Here is a 13,535-nt window from a genome sequence, read left to right on the forward strand (position 1 = left end):
GTGGGCACAATCGAATACATTAGAAATTTACAAATGAGAGATACCAGGAGTATCACGGAAGAAAGAATTGCTTAATATCACAACTGCTGAAGGGTTAAGTTACTTCAGCATTTTTCCAATAAATCTGATACTAAAGGTGAATTTGCATTTATGAGTGCCTTCAGTTCTTCTAAATAATGAAAATTAAACAAATTTAAATGCAGCATTGCTCAATAGAGGTGGAAAATTAGTTATCCCTTAGAAACATATTTTATAAAAACACTTTTTTTGTTTTGTTTTGTTATTATCGACTTTTTTACAGACTTTTCTCTATTACTAATTATTTTGAAGTACTTAATTCCTTCAGAAAATTAGCAGCAAACACACATATTACAGCTGTTACTAAATCAAGGTCAAAGATCAAAAGTTATTTATTAGGGGCATTTAAACATTTTATTTCCATTATTTTGTTTGTAAAAACAATTAGTGAATCTTCGGATTATGGTCACTTGGCGATTTTTTGGCGACCAACCCTGCTACAGCAACCTGCAAGTTTTTTTTTTTTTTTTTGACGCCATTTTATTTTTACGAAGTAAAGGCATTTTTTTTTTTTTTTTTTACTGAACATTTTTTCCAACAATCTGCTTGCCGAATTACGCCTATGCTAGAACTTTTATGGAACAAAACTGCTTAATCATGATGAAGATCAGGTGCGAAATTGGGAGAAAGTGCAGAATCGCCCACTGCTTAGCACGTTTTTAAGAACTACATATACGCGCATCCATGTACACGTCAACCTATTTTCACTTAAAAAAATCATCTCAAAATTGCACAAAGATGGCATTGCGCACACTCTTAACTTTATCCATCTACACATCGACCTATTTTCACTTAAAAAGTCAAAGAAAATTGACAAAAATCCAATTCTTCTTACTCTTGTAAAAAGTGTCAAACAAATAAGTGGGCGATTCTGCACTTAGCAGCGAAATTGTTTCTAAGCGCTTATTAGCTAAAATCTCGATCGGAATTTTCCAGAAAATGTCACGACATGTCACATTATTTTCCATTTCGATCTCTCATTTCTCCAAGACAAAATAATCTGATTCGAAATGTGTATTTCTCAGATTATTGCTAAAGTCCTACCTAGTAACCTTTATCGTCTTACCAAAATGTCGTCAAACTACCTGTTACCATATTCCAAAGATTAGCCAAAAATTTAAGTGATTCACTTTATAATAGAGAAAATGCTTGCCATCTGTTTCAGAATCAATATCAGCCTCAATTTGACATCACACATACGACACAAAAAACTGCTACTGATTAAACAGATCAGGTTTTACAAGCAACCATCAAATGTACAAGCACGTTAAGAAGCGAGACATTAGCGAGTGGTTACCGCATAAACCTAACTTGAAGCATGGAGAAAGCTGTGATTCACTCATTCTATCTTTTATATGTGTAGTTAGCTTAGTTTTATGCTACTTATATGTCAGGCTATTTATATTGCTCTGGGATAGGGCTTTGGCCCAGGAACACAAGCCTCATAGCCTGCAACCGCATAACACAGTTGTCAGGTTAACTTGAACCAAAATTTTAAAATAGGTTTTTCCAAACATATGAAGGGTAGTGTGACAATCCTAAGTTCTGATCAAATACCAGGTTTATATTAGAAAATGTTCTGTTCCCATGGGAACATCTGCCAAGTGTCCGCCAAAATATCCAGAAAGTGATCAAAAATAAAACTCGTTAATGACAACCCTCTCTTGTGCGGTTTCTTTGCAGCACAAATAAAAAAGGGCTTTTATCTGGAAAACGCCGAAGGAGTAAGTCACATCCCACGACGGGAAAGCGATGTCTTTTGTTTCTGTAACTGTGCTGATGTTTTACTTTCTATTTAACCAAGAAAACTTTGTTCAAGTTTTAAAATAAATATTAAAAAGACCATTAGTCTGATTATTTTCCATTTCGGAAGTTCACTTACAATACAGTAGCATTGGTACTTTCAACCAACTCTGAAACTTAACATTCCTCCTTAAGGAAAACAAGATGCATTAGCATTTTTAAAATTTAGTAAATATCAATTACATTAGTTCCACAATTCTTTTAAAAGATTCTGAAGCATTAAGAATACATGAAAAAGTGATCATATTAAAAAGAAAAATAGCATTTTATTTGGTAAAGCCCCACATGATAAGCCACTTTAATCAACTTCATTTCCTCAACTCCGTAAAATCATATGTTAAATAGAAAACACAAAACAGTCTTCTAAATCCCATATAAAAGATAGGTAAAAGTGTAGAATTGGGTGCCCCTTTTTTTTTTTTTTTTTTTTTTTTGCGATTCCTTTTTGATGCCAATATCGGCGCCAAGAAGGTACAATTTTAAGATGGCCGCTACGCAAAACCAAAATAAGAACAGAAGACACCATCAGTTTTGAAATTATTCCTAATGATATTTCATATTTCACATTTTATAAGAATGTTAATATTTTTAAGAATAATAACATGCAACACTTACTTGAATATATTAAGACAAGTTTTTATGTTCTTACAAATTACCTTATTGCTACGTAACGGCACAATCTTCATTATTTTCTAACAGTTTTAAACTTCACATTAATGAAAATAAGAAAAATATATTTATTGCATATCAGAATAATACACAATTTCGTATCACTGTTTCTTAAATTCCTAAATCTCGTCATATTCTCTATAGGCATACTAGAATTCTAAAATTAGTAAATAAAAAATATATTTTCTCACAATGAAGAGGAAATAAGAAAATAAATACTACAAATGTGGAACACTAAGCAATGTTTTTCACTCACAGAATCAATGAATTCATATTATCAAGGGCAATTAAGATAACACTACATATTAAAATAATAAGTTACTTTTAGGGTCAAAGTTTACAGATTTGCTACTGTTGAGTAAATCGTCGGGCTAACAAAATTTATTGTAAGTCAGAAAACATTATCAACATATAAAAACCAAGGAATTAAGAATAGAACTTCAATACAACGAAAAGTTAACTAAAATATAATTTACAATTAAAACAAATTTAATATATATAAACGATTAACCATTTCACATAAAATATATCACATTACTGCACGACATCACACACAGCCTCTCTTTGCCTATGTGCACAATGATCTATATTCACTCGAAAAACACTAGTTACACGAACTCGGTGTTCATGTGCCCATCGAACTATTTTCACTTGAAAAACATCCGAGAATTGCACAAACTCGGCATTGTGCACTCCCTTGACTTTTCCCATGTGCACATCGATCTATTTTCACTTAAAAAACATAGCAGAATTGAACAAATTCGGCATCGCGCACTCCCTTGACTTTTCCCATCTGCACATCGATCTTTTTTCACTTAAAAAAAATCCCAGAATTGCACAAACTCGGCATCACGCACAACCTCAGCATTGTGCACTACCTTGACATTTCCCACATGCACATCGATCTATTTTCACTTAAAAAAATTCCAGAATTGCACAAACTCGCCATCGTGCACTCCCTTTTCCCATGTGCACATCGATCTATTTTCACTTAAAAAAAATCTCAGAATTGCACAAAATTGGCATTGCGCACTACCATTTCCCATGTGCACATCGATCTATTTTCAATTAAAAAAAATCCCAGAATTGCACAAATTCGGCATTGCGCACTACCTTGACATTTCCCATGTGCACATCGATCTATTTTCACTTAAAAAAAACAACCGAGATTTGCACAACCTCGGCATTGCATTTCCCATGTGCATATCGATCTATTTTTCACTTTAAAAAAATCCCAGAATTGCAGAAACTCGGCATCGCGCACAACCTCGGCATTACGCATTACCATGACTTTTCCCATGTGCACATCCATCTATTTTCACTTAAAAAAAATCCGAGAATTGCACAAACTCGGCATTGCGCACTCACTCCCTTGCCTTTTCTCATGTACACATTGATCTATTTTCATAAAAAAAATCGAAGAATTGCACAAACTTGGCATTGTGCACTACCTTGGGCTTTACCCATGTACACAGCAATCTCTTTTCATGTAAAGGAAACCACACAGTTGAATAAACATTTATAATAAAAAAAATTCGCGCATTAACATTATAAACCTAACATTTCAATTCAGTTAAAATATAACTTACGTTTTCTTTAAATATGAAGCTATAGCATAACAAATTTTTTTTAACAAGAAGCGTAGGCAAGATTACAACATAAAACGCATATCCAAGCCTAAGATAAGTAAACAACGAGACTTGTGCAACATCTTCTAGGATTGAGCCTGATGATGTAGTTTACAATTCGTAAAACATAAAACTTATCTAGATCGCTACTTCGACATCTCTTCGGCACCGTCGGAAAACTGCGGCACATACAGATCGTTTATGCAATTCAAAAAGTCTCAGAACGTATCTGCTTCCGCCGAATTTCTGTACTGTCTTCGTCACATAAACTCTGCAAAATAGGAATCAAAAATATCTTCTGACGATATCTGAACGCTGTTCTTACGGAATTCCCCCTTTATATTGCTCCACATACTTTCAATGTTGTTTGTATGAGCATCAGTCGTAGGTTCAATAAAGTTCAACGAATGGTTAACTGATAAGTGCTGGAAACCTTCATTTTTCAAACAATCATAGGATTTCCAGCAATCTGAGATAATCATAGTCCCAGGCAGAATTTTTCACCTCATAACCTCCAGCAAAGTCTCTCTCGATCTGTCTTCCACAACCTAAAAAAAAAAAAAAAAAAAAAACACTTTCCACTCTCTCTTTCAATTCCACCAAACACCCATTTACCATTCACTCGTCTACCTCTATTATACTTCCTCTTACCAAACTTGCTTTCATCAATCTCCACAACCATATCACTCTTTTTCACACATACATCCATGCACACTTCTCTACAAAAATTACGCCAATCAGCCAGTTTTATTCGATTTCACATTCACCTCATTCATAATCAGATTCGTACACCCACAAATACGAAAATAATAAAATCTCAATAATACTCATATTACTCTCTTCAAACCACGTACCTTTCCTCACAGAACTCTTACAATGATGAGCATTCACACTTTTTTCATGACAAACCCATTCATAGCCATCCGATCTATCCTTCCTTTCAATCAAACGCATATCTTTCATACAAAGAGGACAAACATAATGAGAACTAATCAAACCTTCATGCATACACCAATCAATAATAACTCTCTTACCATTTTGCTCCAATTAAAAAAAAAAAAAAAAAAAAAAAAAAACATGCATATTAATTTTTCCAGACATTCTACTTTGCTAGATAACAGAGAAAGATAGCACTAAATATCAAGCAGGCAACTAACAGTAAAACGAAATGCTTACGCAATCAATAATAATAATAATAATAATAATAATAATAATAAACCAATAAAATTTTAATTTAATTTTTACTTAAATTACTTATGCAGTCACAAAAACGACCAATAAAATTTACATTTAATTTTACATAAATTACTTATGCAATCACGAAACAAACAATAAAATTTACATTTAAGAAAGTCGCAATGATGACGTCATATCAGGTTAAAACAGAGTTATGGTAACCCTAAGGTGATGGTACGGATGCTGAAACTAAGTTAAAACTATCGTGGTAACCAGAAATGGCATTTTATCGCCAAAATTGAACAAAATTTTTCGCCAATCGAAGGGGCACCCAATTCTCCATTAAAGCCAAAAGATAAAATGACAAAAAGATAGTGTGCTTTTTGTCCAGTCATTAGAATAAAAATTGAAAGTTAAAAGCAATATATGTAAAACATATATTTGTAAGAACATAAAAAATTAAGCAGCAGTAAATTATAAAATATGTGTATCTATTTAAATGTCTATACTCATTTTACTACAACCAATTTTTTAAAAATAATATTTGGTACTTCCATTTTATAGCAACCTTGATCAGAAAGAGGAATTGGCATTCTTCTACCTTCAAATAAAAAACAAACAGTTACAAATTTACATATATTCACATATTTTCCCTTAGTTATTCAAAATTTTCTTTTTAATATAACAGTTTATCACTTTTAAATAGTAAAATGACCATTCTCTCTTAAAATCTGGTGCTAAATATTTATTATTTGCTTTTCCATGCTAACATGACACAAGAACCGATTTGCATACGTGCACACAGTTTACATTTCTTCAGTTAATGCAAGTTCTTTTAAAAACAGTTTAAATATTAATTACTTCCAGTTAGCTCTCAATAGCAAATAAATTACCAATTTGCACTGGTCACCAATTAGTTAATTTCATTTCCATGGCTGTTTGCGATAGGCATATTTACGGCTTAAGAAATGCGAGTAAGCCGTAAATATGCCAATACAGTTTATCTCGTCAAGGTCGCTATCAAAAAGAAGTACTATAAGGTTTTTATATTAATGCAATTTCTTCATGGAGTACAGTTATATCCTGAGAACACTAGGAAAAGGATGGTTAACTCTTCCAGGATTAAGTTTAATTAATACTTCGCAGTTAACAGGCTGCCAGTTGTACACCACGGCACTAAATATAATGACCTGTTTAATTTACCTCAGATGTAATTATGCAACAATATCATTATGGACAGGTTAACAAAGATTGAGGAAGCACTTCCACAGAGAACCCAGTAAATGTAAACATCGCCAAATTTGGCGATAATAGTTCAAACCTGGTAACCCAGCGGATTTATCCTATTCGCTTGTTCGAAGTTTGGTACCATTCCTCTTGCGTTCATTTTGTTGAATTATCACTGTTGTTGTTCGCATTTGCAGATTTATATTATTCTTCTCTTATTTATTATTATTTTTTCTGAATTTTTTAACAACAAATAGATAGAAATATTTTTGTAGATAGCTCTCGGTTTGGGATGAAAGGAAGAAAATACGGCGGGAGGGATGAATGCTTATTTGCAACACGGCTGTTCACGTTGTGTTCTTAATTATTAACAGCTCTAAGAACTATGAGGTTTCCAACTTCTAAAATAATTTGTTTCCGTAGGCCGCAAAAATGTGCATGTGCATTTTAAATAATTAAGTAATGCTTTTATTTTTATTATTGGTTATTGCCATCTAAAATTATGAGAATAAATCAATTTTTATGACGTAAAATTTTAACAAGATAATATATTGTTAATGCTTTTCAAACAGTAACCTTTCAGAGGATGGCAGGTGTGAGATAAATAGATGATTAAATTGAAACAAAAAATATTATTGATTATCTAAGATGACAGAATAGTTTGATGCATCACCATGGTCATCAAAATTAGCAAACCACTGCTGGTGTAAGGAATATATTGTTTTCTGTGTTAACTGGAATTTAAGACAGTTTTTTTTTTGTTTATCACGTTTAACCGGTTAATTTCAGTACATTAATACTAATTTATATTTTTTAAAAGAATTTTTATTTCTGTTATAAATGCTTATACAGTCAAAAGTCGTTAATTCGGACACCCATAATCCGGACTTCAAAGCTACAAACTTTCTGCGCATACGTAGCGTTGACGCATGCGCATAGGCGTTTACGTGTGCGCGTAACACCTTTATGGCTACGAATATGCGTGTGCGCATAAAACGTTTACGCATGTGCGTTTAATGTATAACGGACGGTATAAGCTAAGATAAAATTATCTAATTCAGTTAATGTTGCAGATTGCGTTGCTCCTTAATCTTCGAATTGGATCCGGCTTATTATTTTTTGCAGACTGTTAGAGCAATTTTATAAAAGTAACCTTCAACTTTTGATTATATCAAATAGAATTTCCGATATATATTTGCTAATATGTAAAGGATCTAAAGTGAAAGTATGTTTTGAAATCCGAAATCTGTTTATCAATTTCACGCTGTTCGGTGGGGGGGAACGCCGCGGCGCGCAATTAATTTGAAGTTGATCTGTCAGCACTATCCTTATCTTCAGGGCAGATGTTTTTATTTTATTTGGCTTATAATTCCTTATTAAATGTAGTATTTCCTCTCGATGTACTCCGTCTTTGATATGATTTAAAACAAGTTCCTCGTCATTATAATTCGCTTCCGATAGTGAAGAAAGTAACAGAGGTTATTGAAAACGAAAAAATTTCGATTGACAAATTAGTCGGTATTCTCGACACAGCAATTATAGGACTTAAACAGCGGAACTTTGTAACTGAACAAGAAATTATATCTGTTTATAGAATTAAAGAGAATGTATTATAACATAAAAAACGAAGCAACTTAAACAACTTACATTGAAAGAAATGTTTAATAAAGTAAACAAATAAATATTAAGCTTTTTTTTTTGTAAATTTTGATACCCTTTAGATCATAATTGTTCTTTATTTCGTAAATTACGGTTTCATATTTTTAATTTTATAATTTCTGCATGCCATTTTACCAGATTTAAACTGATGATCTATAATCCGGAAAAATTGATAATCCGGAATCGCCGAAGTCCCGACGAGTCCGGATTAACGACTTTTGACTGTATATTTTCTTATGCTTAATATATTCTTTTCTGTGCCAACTTGAATTTAATACAAATTTATTTTCGTATATAACATTTAACCGGTTAGTTTTACATCTACATGCTTATTATCTGTGAATTTTACAACCATATGCTTAATATATTGTTTTGTCTGCTAACTTGAATTTACATGCACTAAAAATCACGTTTACGGCTACTGCGAGCTTGGCGAGCAAAAATGCAACGGTGCCAACGGGTTCTCTGCGGATGAAAACCCAAGATTGATCCCATAATTTTCTCTTTGACATTTTCCCTGTGAAAGAGCTGATTTTTTTAAAAATTATCATGGATTATTACAAGTAGCATCTGCCAAATGATGAAGAGAAGAGTTGAGATATTTTTTCAAGACAAAAAATATCATCTGCTGAAGGACTTTGTTCAGGCATATTGGAGAACCAAAATTCTGCTGCAATAAGAAACTGTAACATAGAAAGAAAAAAAAAAAAAAGTTTAAGTTTCTACAGGGAATAAAGATTTGATTTTTTTTTTATATTCTTTATAAATATATAACTGTTTAGTTAATGGGAGAAGTCAAACAATAAGAAACAGCGTAACATTTGTAAATTTTGCAGGACTAGTTTCGATGGTTTAACTACAAAACCATCTTCCTCAGCTGCCTAAGTACAAATGAACTAGCAAAGTAAGTACAAAGAATAAATGAAGGCAGCTGAATATTCATTTGCACTTAGGCAGCTGGAGAAAGATAGTTCTGTAGTTAAAACATCGAAACAAGTCCTGCAAAATTTACAAACATTACCCTGATTTTTGTTGTTTGACATCACCAATAATTATTATTTAGCATGCTATTTTAACCTACACAGTTTAGTTTATTTAACTCTAGTGCCAACAGCTCAAAAGGTAGAATTTTGGAAACTGGAATAATTATATACATTCTTATCAGTAAGTTTCTATATTTGTCTTTGATTTTGTTTATTTGGATTTAATCGCTGTTTTAGCCCGTCACTTCATAGTGCTTCTAATCAGTAAGTTTCTGTTTTATACTTATTTAGCTTTAATAAAATAGCCATTCACTTCATAATGCTTTGTATATTATTCAAGATTGCTATTCTGTCATGAGTTGGTTCCTTATTAACATTTGCATTTGATGCCAAGCAGCTGCCTGTTAACCAAGAACTGCCATATAAATTTTAATTAGCTATGACATAAATTTAAGTGATGGTAATGTTTTTTATCATTTAAATCACAATCTGCTGAAAGTATTTTCCAGTCTCAGATTAATGCAGCAATATTTCCTTTTTTACAGATTCAAAACTGTTTTAAGCAAATTTCATTTAGCACATCAGCATAACATAACAGTCATGTTATTCAAATGTGGATAGTTAGTCTTTTAGAAATAATGCACATTTTGTTTTCAGCGTAGTGGAATTCACAGAAAACTTTCAATGACAGTATATAATTTACCAAAAACAAAGTTATGTTACAGATTGCAAGAAGGCATTTATAGAATATAATAATTCGTTTTTGCAAAAGAAATTTTTTTTTTCATTGATGCCCAGTATCATAATTCAACAGTGCTTTCCATACATTTTACTCAGTCCCAAATGAGATTTCACAGACTTAAAATTATCCTTTCTTATAAAAATGCTTATCTTTAAAAATGAAGAAGGCATATCCTTACCTAGCTTAGTGGCCTTCTTAGAAGAAGGCATATCCTAAAATATGTCTAAAAATTTAAATCCATAATTTTACATAAAGTTGTACTTGTTCACAATTAATAATAAATTTAAGAATAAAAGAATTTCTCTTTTGTTATAAAAGAGTTAATGCATTAATTATAATCTGTTGCCAAAATTGGAAATTTATCATTTATGCCCAGTTCACATATAAGCATCTTAATTTTCAAGATTAGTCAAACATTTTATCAGAATGAAACATTTTCATTTCCATTTCAGAGAATTTTATAACAATTCCCCAACACAATGGAAAATTTCTATATGAATGAAAATGACACTATTTGATTGGAATAGGAAGTAACTGCATCATTACAAAGCAGAAGAATTCACTGATATGGAATAGCTAATATACTTAGTTATTACACTGGATAGAATGGCTTCATAGCATGGCAAAACAAGCGATGATTAGATAATGAACGTTTCATTTTAAATGTTCTCTCACATTTATCACAATTATATATATTTTCATTTATAGATTTTGAGGATGGAGGATTATTTTTGCTATCATTAGTCTTCGTTTTCATATGAAGACGAGTATGACTTTTAAGATTGCTACGTTTAGCAAATCTTTTCTTACACACTTCACACTGAAATGGTTTTTCACCAGTATGTATAAAATAATGCTGAGAAAGTGAACCCTTCTGATGAAAGCTTTTCCCACACAATTCACAAGCATACTGTTTATCAGAATTAACACATCGATGGTTAGATAATGAAGACTCATCCTCGAATGTTTTACCGCATGTAGTACACAAATGCAGTCCACCTTCAGTAGTATATACTTTTTCTGCATGTAAAGTAGAGTGTGATTTCAGACTGCCAATAGTACTGAATCCTTTTTTGCATATTTCACATTGAAATGGTTTTTCTCCTGTATGAGTCCTATAATGTTTAGAAAGACAGCTTTTTGTTAAACAACCTTTGCCGCAAACATCGCACTTAAATGGTTTATCACCAGAGTGTATTTTAAGATGCAACGAAAGAGCACCTTTATACACAAAACCCTTACCACAAACATCACATTCAAAAGGTTTCTCTCCAGTATGTGTAATGTAATGTTCTAACAGATTGGCTTTTCTTGAAAATTCTTGTTCACATATATCACATTTAAAAGGTTTTTCTCCGGTATGTGTTCGATAATGTACAGAAAGAACACATTTGTTAACAAAACACTTATCACATACATCACATTTAAAACCATTTTCACCAGCTTGCATGCAGTTGTGTTTACTTAATAAATATCCATTACTAAACACTTCACCACATCTCTCACATATATGGTGTACTTTAGTATCATTATTATGTTTTTCTTTCATATGGATAACAGAATGTGATCTAAGACTACTTGGTTGGGCAAAAGCCTTCTCACATATTTCACACTTGAATGGTTTTTCTCCAGTATGAACTCGATAATGCTGGGACAGATGACTTTTTTTAATAAAGCATTTCCCACATAAGTCACAGTATAAAGATTTGTCACCATGATAAAGCTTGTGACAACGTAATTTATTTTTAGTTTCAAATTTTTTACCACACACAGTGCATGAAAACATCTCCAAATTACTCTGTTGAGGCTTGACTGCATCAATGATTAACGGTTTGTTATTGTGGACAACAAAATGAGTGTTAAGAGCAGCATTTTCACGAAACCTTCTTCCACATATATGACATTCAAATGGTTTTTCACCGGTATGAATTTTGGTGTGCCGAATAAGATGAGTTTTTGAAACAAAACATTTTCCACATACTTCACATAAATAAGATTTCTCAGCATGGCAGTATTTATGTCTTCGAAATTTAGATTCACTGTCAAAAGTTTTACCACATACATCACAAGTATAAGTATTTTTGAATTCATTCTGAGTATGCCAGGTTATATGATTTTGCAGATAATTATCATCAATAAAACATTTTCCACATATACTACACTCATGTAGCTTTTCACCAGAATGAATTAAAAGATGCTGATCTAATTGTGATTGATCAGTAAAACAAAACTGGCAAAAATTACATTTTAAAATGTTTGCTGAGTCCGGTAAAGAGTCCGGTAAAATAGTTTCAAATACTTTTTCTCCGCTTTCGCTATTTTTGTCACTTTCACAATACTTCTCACTCTCGTCATCTGATCGCTTTTCCATTCTAATGAAAAGATAGATATTGAGTATAAACACTTATTTTTTTATAAAATACAACTTCCTTCAACTAATATGCGCAGATTTGTACAAATTTTATTTAATACTTCAAGAAAATTCCTAAGACCAACTAATTATTTATTTAATTTTTATAACATTAGCGAAAGAGAAATCTGCTACTTTTTTAATTTATTTCATTGACGACCACCAAATTTCTAAAAACACGAAGGCACACTCCCAGTCACATACTTTTAGAACAGGTTTACTACTTGGCGTTATTTGCTTCTATTTACCCCTACACTGCAATCATCCAGCAACGAGTTCACTCTTTGCGAACAAGCTGTGTTTCCTAACTTACTTCTACATGGATTTCGAGAAAATGCGTCTAGATATCGCCTTTTACCCGCTCAACATCCAACCACACATATTAATATCGGAAGATTTTTGTTAAAACGGTTTAATTGTTTAATACAGGGAAAACTAACGGGTTCAGTGTTGATACCCTGGGGTAGTATGAAATTTTGAAAGGGGTCAAAGATTGATCGACTAAGATCGCTAGCTGAATATGCACCATAAAATGATTGACGTACGAGATCAATTATGAATGTGTAAATGCAGACTGGGGTTCTGCTTGTGATTTAGGGGCGAATTCATGGGGTTCTGCTTGTGATTTAGGGGCGAATTCAACTGCAACGCTCTGGCAATTTGCAAATTTCGGCTGGCAAGAGGCGTTACTACTATCGTCTGGTAAAATCGAATTCAACTGCAACGCTTTACCGCTCTGGCAACTGATGACGTCAAAATTGCAATGGGAAGCTGGTTTGCTTTCATGCCAGGAGAGCTTCTGCGATAAGCTTCGTTCACACACACACACACACAGATCGTATTTTATTCTCGAGTGTCAAGGGGCCTTAGGGGCGAATTCAATTGTGACGTTACCAGTCGCAACTGCCTGTTAGCTGGTAAACCGAATTTACCAGATCGGAATGCCCGCAAACTCTCTTAACAGTAAAGAAGATGACTGAAGTTATATTATTTTGATGACCGGCAAAATCGCAATCATGATTAATTTCTGGTGTTTGAAAGATCAATACAATTCTGTCGAATTATCGGTAATGGAGTTCATGATTCGCTTGGCTGTAAGAATTCATGCTAGGAAATGAAGCTTTGTTTAAATGTTGTATATTCTATGGAAATTCAGGTGT

At 32.6% G+C, this 13,535-nt stretch overlaps 1 protein-coding gene across 1 annotated transcript; it reads right to left on the reverse strand.

Annotated features, from left to right (window-relative positions):
- Positions 1-532: 532 nt before the first annotated feature.
- Positions 533-12,645, reverse strand: LOC118204146 (uncharacterized). Its single transcript, XM_085811477.1, has one exon. The coding sequence runs from the start codon at positions 12,334-12,336 to the stop codon at positions 10,558-10,560; it is 1,779 nt and encodes a 592-aa protein (XP_085667603.1). The 5' UTR covers positions 12,337-12,645; the 3' UTR covers positions 533-10,557.
- Between the last annotated feature and the right edge of the window lie 890 nt (positions 12,646-13,535).

This window comes from Stegodyphus dumicola, chromosome 2 (genome assembly GCF_044657685.1).
Source record: "Stegodyphus dumicola isolate Sdum_Otavi_A_Nest chromosome 2, ASM4465768v1".
NCBI classification, from domain to species: domain Eukaryota; kingdom Metazoa; phylum Arthropoda; class Arachnida; order Araneae; family Eresidae; genus Stegodyphus; species Stegodyphus dumicola.

Bases quoted from the DNA above. Each gene is read 5' to 3' on its own strand.
- LOC118204146 (XM_085811477.1), bottom strand. From the start codon at position 12,336: ATGGAAAAGCGATCAGATGACGAGAGTGAGAAGTATTGTGAAAGTGAC.